The sequence below is a fragment of the Triticum dicoccoides genome, chromosome 3B (assembly GCF_002162155.2).
Source record: "Triticum dicoccoides isolate Atlit2015 ecotype Zavitan chromosome 3B, WEW_v2.0, whole genome shotgun sequence".
Classification (NCBI taxonomy): Eukaryota; Viridiplantae; Streptophyta; class Magnoliopsida; order Poales; family Poaceae; genus Triticum; species Triticum dicoccoides.
This window is the reverse complement of record NC_041385.1, coordinates 26,778,160-26,795,974: the sequence shown is the minus strand read 5'-3', so window position 1 is coordinate 26,795,974 and position 17,815 is coordinate 26,778,160. Positions and strand designations below refer to the sequence as shown.

Genomic DNA, 17,815 nt, shown 5'->3' with positions numbered 1-17,815 from the left:
GGAAAGATCTCCTTGAAGAAAACTGTGAAATTCATCAAGGAGATAGGTGATGCGCGCATCGCGGTTGCTACGGAAGAGCGAGCGGAGCGAGCGCCATATGGTGTACGCTGAGTTCTTGCGCTCCTGGACGATCTCCAAGGTTGAGGGCGTCACGGTGGCGTTATACCACGAGAGGACGGCGAAGTCGTTGAGCGCCCAGTCGGATGTAGCCTGCGCCGGCGAGCCGTCGACATGATCGGTGAGGCCGAACTTGGCGAGGGCGGAGAGAAACTGACGGCGCCAGAGGCCGTAGTTTTCTTTCTCGTAGTCGAGGGTGATGAGAACGTGGTCCCGGATGCGAAGGCTTTGGACCTGAAGAGTGGGCAGGGTTTGGGTGGCAACCGGGAGATCAAACGGCTCGTCGTCGGAGGAGTCGCCGGTGGAAGAGTTGGAGGAGGAGGAGCTCATGGCGTGGGAAGAGTGGGGCAGCGGAAGAAACGGATCTCAGTTAAACTGATACCATGTTGGAGCCAGAGCGAGATATAGAGAGAGGGCGTGCAACAGCTCTTGTATTCATCATCTGGTGTTACACTGGTTTATATATGTACAGCTCAACTGACTCAACCGATGCTAGGCTAAAAACTAGGCATGCACAGAGGACACGAACACACGTTCGCTAACAACGATGATAGGCTGCTTCACGGCGCCCGGGCGTCTGTCCAGGTCGGCCGCCGGCGCCGCATCAGCACGCCCGGTGGCAACAACCACTGGCGTCACCGCCCTCTTACCCCTAAGGGCCAACCCGCCGTTCTCAGGACCTGCGAGAGGGGGATGGAATCCAATCAATGTAAGATACGGTAGACCCGCTACGAAATGGAGGCATGAAACATGGAGCGATTCGTACGGCGAGTCGCCGGAAGGCGCGCGAAACCTGCGGCGGGGGATGTCGCCGCAGAGCGCAACGCAGTGCTGGTGGTCGCCGGTGAAGAGGCCACGGCGAGGTGGGAGCAGGCCATGCCGACGAGGAGGGAGAGGTGGGTTTTGTTTGTGGCAAGGAAGGTGTCAAGAACGGAGGAGAATAGTGTGAGGTGCGTGCTCGGATTCACTGGTTGGAGTCGTCGCGTCGGTGGCGCACCTCCACCGTTGTCGTGGCCGGAGGACGACGGACGCCTCGAGACAGGGACGGCCGGGGAGGAGCACGGCGCGGGAACTTGGAAGTAGGAGGTGCGACAGACGGCGATGGCGGGCCTGGTAGGGAGCGGCGGTGGCGTGCGACGGCGGGGGGAGGCGATGCGGTCGTGGCGGCGGCGGCGGCGGCGGCGTGCGGTGCTGGCTAGCCTGGAGGCGAGCCGGGCGAGCGGTGGTTGCGGGCGAGCTAAGGCTAAGGCCGGAAGGAGATGGGCTGGGCTAAAAATGCATATGAAGAAATGGGCTGCGAGGCTGAGCTGTTGGGTTTTGGTTGTTCGGCCTCGGGCTTCGTTGGGCTGTGGGGTTATCCTGGAATGCAGAAAAGTTCAGTACCCCTCATCAAAAAACAAAAGCAGAAAAGTTCATTGTGTCTGCGGTTATTTTTTTCTGCGTCAGTGTGTCTGCACTGCAGTTTAACACTGGATCGATGGGTGGTTCAATTCGGATCCAACCACCACCCCACATCAGAGTAGCTACCCGCCAGTAGTTCTCGAGGCTAGATTCCGCGCGCAAACAGATGCAGATTCAGATTTTCTTCTTTTCTATAAGGCCTTGTACAAGGGGAGGTGCTTAGGGGAGGTGTTTAGAGAAATAAACCAGACTTTTCTTAAGTATCGGTGCTTATTTATACTGACTAGACGCTTAACTAAGCGTCTCTCCCGTAGAAATAGGCACCGATGCTTTAGAAAAATCTGGTTTATTTTTCTAAGCATCTCTCTGAGCACCTCCCGTTGTATAAGACCTAAGTGGCCATTATTGGCTTCCGGAGGTTAATTGCGTTTCCAAACACCGGCACGGTCGGCCGGACGCACGGCATGCGGTGTCCTCCTCCTCGACCGATCCGATCCAACCACCACCCCAACAGACCGTGCCGGCACGGGCACCACCGCCACTCTGCTTTTACCACCGTACCACCGTATGGCAGCAGCTGAGATGACATCGTATCGTGCCCTGCCCTTCTCAAATGATTATGGTATATCATGCGCGCGTGATCACCACCACCAGCCTCACCCGCAACCGCAAGTTGAATGCACTGAAACCACTTGACAAACGAGGGTTTCTGTAAAGGCGCGCGGGCGTCCATGGATGGGTTTGATCGGGCCCTCGACAACCCTTCGTGCATCGCATGGGGCACAGGGTCGGCATCGGCGGCGGCCGTCGTGTTACCTCCGGCCAGCAAAGCGAAGACCACCCACATGCGCCGCCAGGGACGATTCCAAGGGGGGGCGAGGGGGGGCGAGACCCCCCCTAACGATCACGTCGCCCCTTGATAACGATCATGCAGTCGAACCTTTTTTCGTGTACGCGCATGATTTTGGCCTGTCTTGCCCCCCCTGTACCTCCTAGGCCAAAGTCAAGCCCATGTAAGTAATGATTGCAGCAGGCAGCTGGTCAAAGGCCCAATATCAGGAGAAGGAAAAAGGAAAAACAGCCCAGCGTGGAAGAGCCAGACCCGCGCTCAATCAGGACACGCACGTATACGGCAGTTTTTCTATCTCCTCTAGTCACTTTCCTTTCTAATCTGCTACTCGCGATCTGAAAAACCTTGCTCGCTGCCGCCGGCCACCAAGATTGTCTACCGTCGAGAAGGAAAGGAGACAGACAAGCACCGTCGCGCCAATCCACGGGCGCAGTCCAGCCGGTAGGCCGGCCGCACGGACGAGCGACCAAACGAGAAAAGGCAAGGTTAGATTATATTTTCAGGATTTGTTACTTTGAGTCTTAGAATGTAATTGTAGACATTAAAAACTAATTAGAAAATTTCCAATTGTTCAATTGTGTTTGTGTAGACATTAAGAGAAAGAAAGGGATTAGGGGAAGCGCCATTACCATGAGCGATCATGGACCTAGCTAGGGATGAATGGCGTCCTCTGTGCCAGCATGGTACGGTCTCTCTCATGAACTTCAAATCTTTCTTTTTTGTCTAACATTAATGATCATTTATTGATGGACATGAAAATTGGATTGGAATCAATTACTTATAATACAGTTTACCGATTTTTTTTTTTGCTATTTAAATAAAAAACTTATTATGTCTAGTCAAAGATGGACAATTTGATAGTCTTCTTCTAATGTTTAGATCAATGAAAACATGATTTCAGTTTAGGCAGTTTGCATTGTCTAAAACTCTAAATGTTTTATGGCTTGGGTCGATGCTCATTAGTCCATAAGACCTCAGGTGTGGAACTCGCCCCCCCCCCTATACCAAATTCCTGGCTCCGTCCCTGTGCGCCGCGTCACCGAGTTCAGTGCAGAATAACAAGGTTCACTCTGCACCTTGCCGCCTACAATTTCCCGACAACAAAATCGTGGCTCACAGCCAAAGTTCGCCGGCTTAATGTGCTCCCTGGCCAGCGGAGATAGATCTGGCTTTCGTTTCACAAGGAATTTAGCTCATCTATCTGGCTTTGAGCGCAGCTTTTGCACTTACGCAGCACGGCAGCAGTGCTCCAGGCCTCGAGCCCTCGAAGGCAAATCCGCTCGGGCAGGTTCCCATCTGATGGCGCGACTAGCGACGCCTGTCAGGGACGATGTGTGCTTCATCTGCTGAAAACCACCTCAAATATGTGTCACGCGACCAAGACTGGATTAGGCGATATGTATTTGTTTTGTAAAGTCATCTTCAACGCGGACCTTCACATGGCCCGCCCGCACGAGCTGCCTAGACGCACTTTGCCGTTCAACGAGGATCCATATTTGTCCGCAAATGTGTACATGTGTTCGTACCCCGCAAATTGAATGCAAATCAAAAGACTTTGTGGGAGTCCAGACTTCTGGGTCCCACTCAAAAGCCACCATGTGCATGCTTCCCTGCACCGCATTGGAGATGCTGCAGGAGGAGCATGGGCACAACCTGTGGCTCCTCGAGTAGCACCAGTTCACGGAGGGACAAATTGTCAGCGAGCAGGGGAATGATGATGTCATCATGGCTATGGCCACGGAGAATCCGACCCTCCTGGATGATCAGCAGGGGTTGTACCAGTCCATGGTAATGCCCGCGACATCCGCCGCGAGCGATGGCGGATGCAGTCATGCGGACGGGGAGTGACGCCTTGTTCACAGAGATCGAGGCACAGGCGGACGCTGAGGCGGCGCAGGCGATTGCGGATGGGGAAGCTACTGCCTACGGCGGCAACTCTGTGTCGGTTGTGTCACCCACCCAATTCATGCAGTACAGCAATGACCATGTGGCTGGCCCGTCCACGTCCATCACGGACCTTAGCTTCACATGTGACATCCATGGCCAAGCGGCGGACTCCGACAAGGAAAAGCGGGACGTGGGAGACATATTTGGGCAAGTGGAATATAGACGTTTCCATGTCGGCGAAGATTTGGACTAATGACTTTAGCTATGCAAAAAAATGTTTAATAAAACATGTCAAACCTTTTCTCATTTTGATCCGGTTTAAATAAAAATCGTACGGTTTGCATTAAATTTGTCATGTTTATTCAAGTCACCTTTGAAATGCGGCTCAGATGTTTAGGGCATTGCACTGGATGGCCAGCTCTCGTGTCCGTGTCCGCCGACATGTCCAGACACATCCCGCAGAAGGATAGTGACTCTAATTCCAGGACGGCATTGGACATGCCCTCAGAGCATATACAACCGGAGCCCCATTCCCCCCTAAATGTGTATGCGACAATGCCTGATCATTACCTGAACAACAAATTGCCATCCAAGCGAACCGCGCATGGCCAACCTAAATGTCCGGGCTTACTGGCACCACCCAACCCATATATGGGGCGGAGATGGGGCGAACTGGACACGCCCGGCCGCCTTCGCCGCGCGAGACCGACTCAAGTTGGCCCACGTTGTGCCCACAAATACCCCACCTGGACGGCAAACCATAGTCAAACCCTAACTCCTCTTGATCACACTGCTCCACTGCCCGTCTCCTCCCCTTCTTCAACCCTCCTCTACACCATGGGCGGCGACGGATCCGGCAGTGAATTCGCCTCCATCGGTTGGGCAGAGCTCGTCAAGGAGGACTTCAACTCATCCACCTCGGACGAGAAGGAGCTCGTGCTCCGCATTGCCCTCCACCGCTCATGGATGGACACATAATTGAATTTAATTGGAAACCACAATATATGAAATTTGTTATGAAATCCAAATCTAATTGAACATAAGAAATCATCCAAACCATTCAAAATAAACATAACAAATCGCCATATCAAGTTTGCATCCTCATCGATGATGAGTCATCAAAAAATAACTCAACAAGAGAGTTCATCCTGCAAAATATGCACATCAATTTCAATGACAATTCTTCAGACATCACAAAAAAATTGGTGAGGAAATTCCTCGAACACCTTCTGGACGTCCGAAGGCGATGTGAACAAGAGGAAGCGGTGGCCAGTCAGGGAGGTCCGGCGAGCTTGGGAAGCGCGGCTGGGAGAGACAGTCAGGTCGGGGTGAGCTCTTTGAAAAAAATGGGTTCAAATAGTGTTGTTTTCTCAAAGTTAATTTCACAACCAATATTTGTTTTTTTTTGTCACGGCCTCCTCGAATGTACAAACACCACAAAAATTTCCAGGCACATCACGCATTCGAGCATCTTAGTTGGAAAAAGAATAGATTTTTTGAATTAATTTTCAATTATATTTAATTTTACTGTTTATGACACAAATCACCACACTCGAGATTGGGAGTCCCATTTTTTTACATGACCTTTTGGAACAGTTTTTTTAGCCCAATTCATGTTATACCAGTTTTTCTATATGGGAAATGAGACTTGTTGAGGATGCTCTTGTACGTCGTTAAGTGTTGTAGAGACACGGTAGTGACAGCGACTACTTTTCTCGGAAAAAAACTTCCAATCAATTTATTTTCAATCATGGTAGTACAATGAACGCCAGAAATAATAAAAATTATATCTACTATGCTTATGTTCATAATCACCTCCGCATCATCCAACGCGACAGTTTAGACAACATTGATTTCGGTCTCAATAAAAACTCCCTTCTCATACCTTAATAATGCAGCTGATGTGATCACAATAGAGGCGATGGCAATGTGCGATGGATTTATATTGGCAAATTCTCTGGGATTCAACCGGGTAGAAGCGGTATCTGATTCTCAAATTGTTGTTGAATTCTTCTCCAGGCAATCAAGATGGTGGGATGTCGCAAGATGGTGGGATGTCGCTTCTGCGATTTTCGCAGAATGCGTGGATGTTTCTGCATTGATTGTGAAGGTCATCATTAAACACCGTTTTTGGTCAGCTAATAAAGCGGCACATGTGCTGACTAAATTTTCTTATCTTATTGTAATAAGACTTTGGCTAGTTGGTTGAATGAGCCCTTGACTGTATTTTTAGTGTGTTTGTGAACAGTGCACTCCTCGTTTCTTAATACATAAAGCTGGGCATGATGGTCTTTTTTCTTAAAAAAAAACATTGGTTTCAGTCTACCCGCAAATGAAAAAAAAATGGTTTCAGTCAGATAATGTCACGTTTTTTTAGGGAAAAAGTGGCACGTTTGCCTGGTGGCCGATTTTTTCGTCGGCTTGTTGGGCCGTCAGAGCCCACACTATAGTCACTGCCTCCTTTAGCTGAAACGAAACCCTCATTCCTCCTGTGTGCGGGTGCGCCATGGCCTCACCGCAGCAGCCGCCGCCGGCGAAGAAACCCCCACCACTCTCGCCGACAACCATAAGCGCCCTGGACCTAGACACCCTCCGCGAGATCTTCCTCTGCCTCCTCTCTCTCCCGAGCCTCGTCCGCGCCGCCCTCAGCTGCCGCACCTTCCTCGACGCCGTCCGTTCGTCCCCCGCTTTCCGCCGCCGCTTCCGCGCGCTCCATCCACCCCCGCTGCTAGGTCATTTCCTCACCACCCAAGACACCACCATCCCCACCTTCGTGCCTCTCCGCAGCCGCTCCGACCCGGACATCGCGGCGGCGGTACGCGGCGGCGATTTCTTCCTCACCCGCCTCCCGGTCCCCGAAGACGGCGCCGTGTCCGTTCCTGTCCCCGCCCCCGCCCTCGAAGACAACGGCGATGGCGTGTCTGTTCCTGTCCCCGCCCCCGCCCCCGAAGACAACGGAGATGGCGTGTCCGTTCCTGTCCCCGCCCCCGCACCCGAAGACGACGGCGAGGATACCGTCTCTGGCTCCGAAGACAACGACGAGGATCCCGTCCCCGAGTGGTCAATCGAGGACTGCCGCGACGGATTCGTTGTTCTCGACAACTGGAGCACTCAGCAGATCGCCGTCTACAACCCGCTCGCGCGAACCCTGGACCTCTTCCCCCTGCCGCCCCGCCGGGAGGACTGCGAGGGCCAGTATTCTGATTACTACATCCTCGCCGAGGAAGAAGAAGAAGACTACTTGCCGTATCGCGTCGTGTGCGTCTGGCACAGCGAACGCGGGGCGCGCGCCATGGTTTTATCATCGGACACCAGCAAGTGGCAGATTTTCCCATGGATAGACATTGATGGGCTCTGGCCTCAAACTGCTAAGCTGGTGAATGGCTGCATCTATTGGACCATTGGGATGAATGATGCCCGTGTGCTTAACACTTCTACAATGCAATTCTCTCGGATGGATAAGCCACCGCGCAGGAGAGGGAATGAGATATTGACGGCTGGTAAGACCAAGGATGGAAGACTCTGTGTGGTCTGTGCACCTTTGGGGCCACTGACATTCGAATCCGTGCTTGCTGTTTGGATTCGGGGAGCCGATGACGATGGCATCGAGAGGTGGATGTTGGATAAGTCACTCCCGTTGCAGGAGATAGCTGGAATTGTTCGGTGCGAATTCAAGGAAGACAATGTTAAATATCAAGTGACTGTTAGGACGATTATCGATGGATTTGTGTACTTCTCTGCTTATTGTGGGGTGTGGCAGCATCATCATTCGACACTCTGGCTCCTATCCTTCTGCTTGGAAACAGCGGCGCTGAACAAGCTTGGGCGTATCCTTAGTGGTGTTTCCTATCCCTACATCATGCCGTGGCCTCGTTCTTTGGTTGGTACACAGCAAGGTGACTAAGCCCTCGGCTCAAGGTTGATTGACTAGGAGGATCAAATTTTGTTACTAAGCTTTATTTATCTTGAAGTTATGAACTGTTGTCTTGCCATGATAATTTGATTTACTCGTCTGAAAAAGAATAAATCAAGATGCCGAGGTTCTGTTGAGAATTGTCAATCATTTGCATACCTTTGAACATACTAGCAATCATACTCCTACTCTATGCATACTGGAAATGTCTATAAGATATTTTCAAATTATCTTCAAGAAATAAAAGGAGTAATTTGCTAGAGATTCCCTCAGAGTAGCTACAGATATCATATGAGAATGTAACAAGTTTCATATATCCAAATAGCTAGAGATATTTTGTGGTGATCAGTAAGATATCTACATTATCAAATGGAACTAACTTGTTTCTCATTTTACTTCTGTTAGCAAGGTTACATAAGTTCTCTTGTTTATCATGCACATACATTTAAACAGAGACATCAAATAGCTGGCTGTGCTATGTAGAATGTGGTGTGTAGTGTAATTCTTTTTGCAGGTGCTCATCATTTGTTTTCATATGAAGGTTTGTAGTGTGATTTTTATGAGGCATATTGGTCCTAGCAATATATCACTAACACCCTCTGTACTAGTAGACAATATATTAGCTAGATTTCTCTTGGCATTACTATCTCAAGTTTGTGTGCCTCGTTAGGATTACATCTTTGTGATGCACCTGGGCTGTTCGGAGTATATGTTATCTTTATACTTTTCATGATTGCATCGTGTCACAAACAGACCCGGAGATCAGGAAAGATGGTCAGCTATTTCTACAGCACTTTACAAGTTATACAATGTCATCTCCCATTGTCATTTCTTCTTTTTAGATAAAACAACCTACACATACATTCCATTTGGTGAGGCTGAGGACATATCTTAAAATAGATTTTGAGCTATATCGCCTAGACTTTTCTTAGCTATAGCTGATACTACTATCTTTGTCATCTCTGGGAGTAAAATCAATACTCTGCCACGTGCACCAAGCTTCAAATATCTACTGAGTTCAATGTTATGCAAATCAAGATGTAGCTGCCCTCCTGCACAAGTATCTTTAGCTAAAATTTTCTTTTATGGCCTTGTTATATATCTTGAAATGATAGCAACCTAGAGCAACTCCAGGTTTATCAGGCAGGGTGAGGAACTGAGAACTAATTCTCTGATTTAGCAGCCAGTAGAGAGTAAAAGTCGATTTTTTGTCTCTTTTTGTAAAACCATCTAATCCAACATGGGCTGATCGAATTGATATCTCTGTTTTACAGCAAACCAGCTTATCCAGTTAAAGACACACAATTCTCTTCTGTGATCTTGAATTGAACTGATGTCTGCTAATTAAGCTGCGTCACTGGGCTCCTCAGGCAAAGGTGCAGAAGAAGAAACATTTGAGCCGTTTGTAATGGCAACATGGTTGGTTCAAACTAAGGATCTTGACTGGAGAATGAGGAAGCGGGGCAGCAAGTTTGCAAGCAGGGCTTCATCAATATGCTGGAATTGTTGGTTCACATGAAGAATCTAAACTATCTGCAGTTAGAACTTGCAATGCCCTGTCTGAACTTCCGTAGAGCTCTCAAGGTGTGGAGCTAATGTCTGTCAGTCTATGGAATGAAACACTGAACGACCAACCGTTCATGTATTGAAACAGTTTCGGTACATCAATTAGAGAAGAAACAATCAGAATTTGCCATTGTCGTCATTCTTTCCTGCCACACGGCTCGTACCTATGTGTGGAATTTTCGCATGTGTTTCTATGTGAAACAGAGCGAATGTGAATTTGATATACACACACCGGAAGACAAATACGTAGCAATATCCTTCAGATTGATGCAAACAAAAATAACCTATAGTGGTGCCGAGAGATTCCATTGCTGGACAAGACATTCCATTGCAGGAGATTGCTGGTTTTTTTTTTCGAAAAGGGAGGGCTCCCCGGCCTCTGCATCAAAACGATGCATATGGCCATCTTATTAAAACAAGGCAAAAGTGCCAACAAGGTTCCACAGTCTCCAGCTAAACCAAAAGGAAAAAGAGAAATGCAGCTCACACAGAGCTCCAAGCGGCTAGATATACAGACTAGCCCAAAACAGATGTCACAACCGGCTGGCTAACAATAGATAGGGAAACTAATTGCCTATCCTATTACATGACCGCCATCCAAACCGGTTGAAGATATCCCGAGCGACCATCTCCCAACGGATAGATCCAGTAACCAAATGCTCCCTGGCCTCCATCGGAGTGACTAGCGACCATGAACGGATCAGTGCCGTAGCTCGGAAAATAACCTGCAAAAAATGAATCCGTGATGTTCTGTTAAAAATCAAATCATTTCTGCAATTCCAGATAGTCCATAACAAAGCGCAAACTCCAACCCGAATATGTCTTGTGAGAACAGGCCCAACCCCATGAAGCCATGTCCCAAATAAAGCAAAGACAGAAGTCGGTGGAGGAAGATTAAAAGCAATATGAATCGTCCGCCAAAGAACTCTAGCCAACGGGCAATCAAAGAATAAATGCTTAATCGTCTCATCCCGATCACAGAAACTACACCTAGTAGGACCTGTCCAATTGCGTTTAATCAAGTTGTCCTTTGTTAAAATAACTTGTTTATGGACAAACCACATAAACACTTTTATTTTTAAAGGCACCTTGACAGCCCAAACAAACTTAGAAGTTGGAATATCAGTCGAATTAATAACATCAATATACATTGATTTAACTGTAAATACTCCAGATCTAGTCAACTTCCAACGCAATACATCGGGTCGGTGAGAAAGTTGAACCTCCATTAGTCTCCTTACTAGATGAAGCCATTCTTCCCAACGATTGCCCGCTAGCGACCGTCGAAACTGAATATTAAGGGGGATAGATTGGAATATCGTTGCCACGAACACCTCACGTCGTTGAGCAATCCGATATAAAGACGGATATTGAATGGCTAAAGGTGATTCACCAAGCCAAGTATCCTCCCAGAAACGGGTACTTGTACCGTTTCCAATAACAAATCTCGTCCTATTGAACATAGATTGTTTGACTTTCATTAGTCCTTTCCAGAAAGGCGAATCAGTCGGCCTGACTGCGACCTGGGACAATGTTTTAGTTTGGAGGTACTTGTTACGAAGGATCTGCGCCCACATGGCCTCAGTCCCGGCGGACAACTTCCACAACCACTTACTAAGAAGACATCTGTTCTTGACTTCAAGATTTTCAATACCGAGACCCCCTTGGTCTTTCGGTCTACAGATGATGTCCCATTTAGCAAGCCGGTACTTTCTTTTAAGTTCATCACCCTGCCAAAAGAAGCGCGACCGATAGAAGTCCAGTCTTTTCCTAACACCAACTGGGACCTCAAAGAAAGATAAGAGAAACATAGGCATACTCGTGAGCACCGAATTAATCAAAATCAACCGGCCTCCGTATGACATGAGCTTACCCTTCCAACAGCTCAGTTTTTTCTCAAAACGATCCTCGATGCACTTCCATTCTCTGTTTGTTAGCCTACGATGGTGAATCGGGATACCAAGGTAAGAGAAGGGTAAACTCCCCAACTCGCACCCAAACAACTGCCTATAAGACTCCTGGTCGTCTTTGGCTCTACCAAAGCAGAACAATTCGCTCTTATGGAAGTTAATCTTTAACCCGGTTAATTGTTCAAACAGGCATAACACAAGCTTCATATTTCTCGCCTTGGCCAAATCATGCTCCATAAAGATGATTGTATCATCGGCGTACTGAAGGATGGAAACACCTCCCTCCACAAGATGAGGAACCAACCCACCCACTTGACCATTTTCCTTAGCCCGGCCTATCAAAATTGCTAACATATCCACCACAATGTTAAACAGGATAGGGGACATCGGATCTCCTTGTCTTAGGCCTTTATGTGTCTGGAAATAATGACCTATGTCGTCATTCACTTTAATTCCCACACTCCCTTTTTGCGTAAATGATTCGACTTGTCGGCGCCAGGCTTCATCAAAACCTTTCATACGCAATGCCTGTTGGAGGAATGGCCACTTAACTTTATCGTATGCTTTTTCGAAATCCACCTTAAAAATTACTCCATCTAATTTTTTGGAATGGATTTCATGGAGCGTTTCATGAAGGACAACCACCCCTTCAAGGATGTTCCTGTCCGGCATGAAAGCAGTTTGGGATTGCTGCACCACAGATTGCGCAATCTGTGTGAGCCTATTAGTTCCGACCTTGGTGAAGATTTTGAAACTAACATTGAGGAGGCAGATCGGCCTGAACTGCTCAATCCTCGCAGCATCCGTCTTCTTCGGAAGCAAGGTGATAGTTCCAAAATTCAAGTGAAATAATTGAAGCTGTCCAGAGAATAGATCATGAAACATAGGAAGTAAATCCCCCTTAATAATGTGCCAACACTTTTTATAAAACTCAGCCGGGAACCCATCCGGACCGGGAGCCTTATTGTTTTTCATTTGTGCAATAGCCTCAAACACCTCCTTTTCTGAGAACGGGGCAGCCAGGATATCATTATCAGCAGCAGTCAATTGAGGCACGTCCTCAACCCTGGACTCATCGAGGGACACACAATTGGCCTCCGGCGGTCCAAATAGCTGTCTATAGTATTCGGTAATATAGGTTTTGAGATTATCCTGCCCTAGAATAGTACCCTCATCCTGCTCTAGCTGAAAGATCCGCTTCTTTCTGTGTTTACCATTAGCAATGAGGTGGAAGAATTGAGTATTCGCGTCCCCTTGGACTACCTTGCGGACCTTGGCACGCAAAGCCCACTTCAATTCTTCTTCGCGGAGAAGTTCTTTTAGCCTCTTCTCCGCCTCATTTTTAACTTGGAGCTCGGTAGGCAATAACAGCGCAGATTCAGCTTTTACGTCCAATGCCTGTATAAGAGAGAGGAGTCTATCCTTCTCAACCTTATACACCCCACTTAGATGCTTAGCCCAACCCCGTAAGAAGCTTCTCAAATGCCTAATTTTATTCTGCCAGCGCTCGACCGCCGTCCTTCCTCCAACACCCTTAGCCCACTCCCTGGCTATGATGTCTAAGAATCCCTCGCGTTCGAACCAGGCCATCTCAAAAGAGAAGGTGTTTTTGTTTCCTATATGGTTCGGCTCCCCTGAGTCCACGAACAAAGGTGTGTGATCAGAGATTCCCCGCGTGAGAGCTTGCACCGTAACAAGAGGGAACTTCTGTTCCCACTCCACGCTGGCGAGAACCCGATCAAGCTTCTCATATGTCGGGTTTGGCAGAGCATTACAAGGTGAACCCTTGTCCCTAAAGAAAAAAACCAAGGTGAATAACTTCTTTGCTTGCCTGTTCGGGCTATGTAAATAACTTCTCATTGCCTATCTATTCAAAGCTTTTGCATTTTCTCGAAAAACAGTAAGATAGGAAGAAAACTAGAACTGGGAATTTCTTTTTGTACTTCTTTTTCTTAGTTATTAGCTGTCTTTTTCTTAGTTATTGCCTATCTATGGTTTTAGTACAAATGTGATCCTGGTTAGATTTATTCATCAAAAGAAAAAAAAATCAAGATGTTGATGTGTTGTTGATGATTGCTGGCCATCTATGCACATTTGAACATACTAATAGTAAGGGAAACAGTTGTGTTCACCCGGCTGATTTCTCCCCACGCGTCGGCCGCCTCCGTGGCCGTAGGATCTGTTCTTTTTTTTTTGCGAGAAAACTTTCAATCTACTCATCTTCTATCATGGCAGTACAATGAACACTAGTAATAATAAAAATTACATCCAGATCCGTAGACCACCTAGCGACGACTACAATCACTGAAGCGAGCCGAAGACGCGCCGTCGTCATCACCCCTCGCTCGCCGGAATCGGGCACAACTTGTTGTAGTAGACAGTCGGGAAGTCGTCGTGCTAAGGCCCCGTAGGACCAGCGCACCAGAACAACAACCGTCGCCGATGGAGAATAACGTAGATCGAAAGGATCCAACCTGAAGACACACGAACATAGACGAACCACAACAAGATCCGAGCAAATCCATCGAGGATAGATCCGCCGGAGACACACCTTCACACACCCACCAACGATGCTAGACGCACCACCGGAACGGGGACTAAGCGGGGAGACCTTTATTCCATCTTCAGGGAGCCGCCGCTGTCTCGTCTTCCTAAATAGGACACAAACCCTAACAAATCTTGAAGAAACGACTAACAACGGAGCCCTCCCGCCGGCCCTTGCCAGGATCCAGCGCGCCCATGGCCCTAGGGCCACCAGAGACGAGGCGGACGGCGGAGCCGATGAGAGGCACGAACCCTAGCTTTTCTTGGAGGAGGAGGCGACGGCTGGAAAGAGGTATATAACACGATGTATCCGTCCGTAGGATCTGTTCTTGATCGGACGGTCGGGAGCCAACCTCTACCCAGTCCACTTTTTCTGCAACTCGTCCCCTGTTTCAGACTGCTCGAGTGCAACTCGTCCCCTGTTGGAGGCCAACCAGGCTCAGCGAGTTGCCTGGCCCCATCAAGTACACATGCTACTTCATGAGGCTTCTTCCTTATCCATCCAACCACATCTCCTTTTTCTCGGTTTCTCTAGGGCGTGTTTGGTTGCCCGGATGCAGTCCAACCAGGCTCGCGAGGGATGTGCGCGGCCTGTTTGGTTGGCTAGGTTGCATGCGGTTTGAGGCCCGCACGAACCTCAAAGCAGCCCGCAACCTGGCCTGACGGAAACTGCCGAATCGGCAGTTCCTCACGAGCCTGGCCCGACGCGGCCGCGCGCGCAGGAGAGGGTATGACATATTGACGGCTGGTGAGACCAAGGATGGAAGACTCTGTGTGGTCTGCGCACCTTTGGGGCCACTGACATTCGAATCAGTGCTTGCTGTTTGGATCCGGAGAGCCGATGACGACGGCGCAGAGAGGTGGATGTTGGACAGGTCACTCCCATTGCAGGAGATAGCTGGTATCGTTCGGTGTGGATACAAGGAGGATAATGTTAAATTTCAAGTGACTGTTAGGGCGATTATTGATGGCTTTGTGTACTTCTCTGCTTATTGTGGGGTGTTTCGGCATCATCATTCGACTCTCTGGCTCCTATCCTTCTGCGTGGAAACAGCGGTTCTAAACAAGCTTGGTCGCATCCCTAGTGGTGGTTCCTATCCCTACATCATGCCGTGGCCTCGTTCTTTGGTTGGTACACAACAAGGTGACTAAGCCGGTAAGCCCTCGGATCAAGGTTGGTTAACTAGGATCATGTTTAATTACGTACTAAGCTTTATTTATCATTAAGTTGTGAACTATTGCCTTGCCATGGTAATTTTTTTAGATGAACATGAACTATTGCCTTGCCATGGTAATTTTTTTAGATGAACAGGGAGGCTTCTCCCCGGCTCCATTACCAGAATGAAACCAACATAGTCGTATACAAATCAGCTCATTGAGAGGCAGTGGCGGAGCCAGGAAATTAGGATCAGGACGGCTGGATGCTGTTAAAACTAATTAGGGAGGACCAGTCTACAAAAAAAAATTGGTTGTTTAGCAACAAAAGGTCACCAACATTACACTGTTCATCAAGAAATTAGGAGTAAATCACTAATGTTACCGCGCGCGCGCGGGGGGGGCAGGGCCGAGGCTGGTCCCCTTGTCTCCGCCACAGCTGAGAGGAGCAGTTCAGCAAATGAAATCTGGAAGAAAACAATACGGTTCTACAATAGTTTGGCATGCATGCCGGAAAGTGGGGCAACACTCTATAGCCGCATCACATCATGGTCACCTTGCCAGCCTCCTAAACTTCAATGTCAGCACCATAGTACCTCGTGGAGACCAGGAGGGTTGACACCAGGCTGTTTGTTGCACTCTTGTCCCCTGGGCCTCGCTTCTTGATTGGAGATTTGAAGTTTTCACTCTGATCCGTGATCCTAAACTTACTCCAATGGCCAAAGACGCCCCCCTTTAGTTTGACCCCTATAGGCCCCCCATGGGTGATTTGATGGATCCAGTGGAGCCATTCCCCCCAAAATATCTAATCCTTAAAAGCTCATTAAGTAATTCAGGATTGACCTCATCAAAGGATTTTTCATAATCTAGCTTAAGGACCAACTGTTGTCTCTTGCTCAAATGAACAAAATGTAGCACTTCATGAGCAGTAACCACACTCTCTAATATATATCTACCTTTAAGAAAGTCAGATTGATTACTAGCTATGAGTCTTTGAAGAACTTTGGCCAATCTGTTAGTGAGTACCTTAGTAAAAAATCTTAAAGCTACAATTTAGTAAGAAAATTGGTCTGAACTTCTTCATAGAAGAGGCATCAACTTCTTTTGGAATGAAGGTCAACATGGCAAAATATAACCTAAAAAATGTCAAAATCACAATTATGAAACTCTGTAAACATAGCTATCAGGTCCTTCTTGACCAAGCCCCAGAAATGCTGATAGAAGAAAAAAGGTATTCCATCATGGCCTCGGGCTCCATCAGAATAATAGTCAAAGACTGCCTTTTTAATCTCATCTTTAAAGAAAGGAGCCTCTAATAGTTCATTTTCTTCAGGTTTGACCTTTTCATCTTCGGAGAATAAGCTAGAATTTAGCTAAAATCCTTTCCTCTCCCCTAATTTGAAAAGGTCTTTATAGAGAAACGTTTTACGCCAGTGCGTCGACCGAATGCTGGGCCGGTTGCACCGTTGGATCGATCACGTGGCCCTCGCCACTAAGCCAGCTGTGCGCCGCATGACCGCTCAACCAGTTCACCTTATCCTTTGCCATCGATGTCGACCGCTCAACCTCTCTCCTTCCACGAGACGCTTCTCTTTCTCCTCCTCTTCCAGTTCCATCTCCCCATCCCGGTCGGTGTGGCTCCTCCGCTGATCCTTCCCCTCCTCCCCACTCCTCAGGCGAGCCCACGGTAGCAAATCCGCCTCCTGGTGACGGAATCCAGCGAAGCAAGATGCTGCAACGGCGGCCGGCGAGCTTCAGTGACGTCCTGGACCGCGCGTCGCGGGATGCTGCAATGGCGCCATGGCAAGCTGGAATCGTGCGACTCCCTACACCGCACCCCTGTGTGGCGTGCTGCAACTGGACGTAGAGGAGCTACAACCACCGATAGGGCGTGCTGCCACCAGAGACGAGGAGTGTTACCACGGTCATGCGGCAAGCAAGCACAGTGCCAGGATGCTGGAACCAGAGATCCATTTTGATGGAAACAACATTTTTTTCCTGGAACCGGCCTTCTTTCCCAGCTTGCAATGGGGCTCGGCGAGCTAGGTGCTACAACTTGTGATCCTGTTTGCTGGAACCAAATGATTTTTTGTTGGAACCAAATTCTCTTCTTGAGCTGCGACGGTGAGGTGAATTTTTGCTGCATTTGTTGTTTGTAGGATTTTTGCTGGAACCAGATTAAATTGTTGCTAGAAATGTCTGTGTGTTTTGCTACAATCATATTTTTACAGAGATTTGTTGTTTTGTGAGATTTTTTGCTGGAACGAGTGTTACAACCGGCTATGAGATATGCTGGAACCGTATCAATTTTTTTGTTGGAACCATAGGTCGTTGGTGGTCGCTTCCCACAAAATGTCTGGAACTGGTGGTGAACTTTGTTGGGACTGCATCATTTTTTTGTTGGAACCATGGTCGCCATAAAATATGCGGGGGTGGATGTTTTTGACCTCCGACGGGCAGCGACCAGCCGGG

At 48.3% G+C, this 17,815-nt stretch overlaps 2 protein-coding genes across 3 annotated transcripts in view; one reads left to right on the top strand and one right to left on the bottom strand.

Annotated features, from left to right (window-relative positions):
• LOC119280594 (anthranilate synthase beta subunit 1, chloroplastic-like) overlaps positions 1–1,312 on the bottom strand; it is an 8,204-nt gene extending 6,892 nt beyond the window's left edge. Inside the window, exons 1-2 of the mRNA XM_037561401.1 lie at positions 884–1,312; positions 667–797 (exon numbers count right to left, since the gene is read on the bottom strand). Of these exons, the coding sequence (XP_037417298.1) occupies positions 667–797; positions 884–995 (243 nt within the window). The 5' untranslated portion in view covers positions 996–1,312. The remainder of the gene's footprint in view (positions 1–666; positions 798–883) is intronic.
• Positions 1,313–6,727: 5,415 nt separating this feature from the next.
• LOC119274503 lies at positions 6,728–9,865 on the top strand. Of its 2 annotated transcripts, none has more exons than XM_037555208.1 (2): positions 6,728–8,151; positions 9,443–9,865. In XM_037555208.1, the coding sequence occupies exons 1-2, from the start codon at positions 6,762–6,764 to the stop codon at positions 9,484–9,486; spliced, it is 1,434 nt and encodes a 477-aa protein (XP_037411105.1). In that variant the 5' UTR covers positions 6,728–6,761; the 3' UTR covers positions 9,487–9,865. The 2 variants fall into 2 exon arrangements, with proteins under 2 accessions (XP_037411105.1, XP_037411106.1); XM_037555209.1 differs by having other exon boundaries at positions 6,728–8,173.
• Positions 9,866–17,815: the final 7,950 nt, after the last annotated feature.

Bases quoted from the DNA above. Each gene is read 5' to 3' on its own strand.
- LOC119274503 (XM_037555208.1), top strand. From the start codon at position 6,762: ATGGCCTCACCGCAGCAGCCGCCGCCGGCGAAGAAACCCCCACCACTC. The intron at 8,152-9,442 runs GTGACTAAGCCC...TCTGTTTTACAG, and splicing joins TTTGGTTGGTACACAGCAAG to CAAACCAGCTTATCCAGTTA.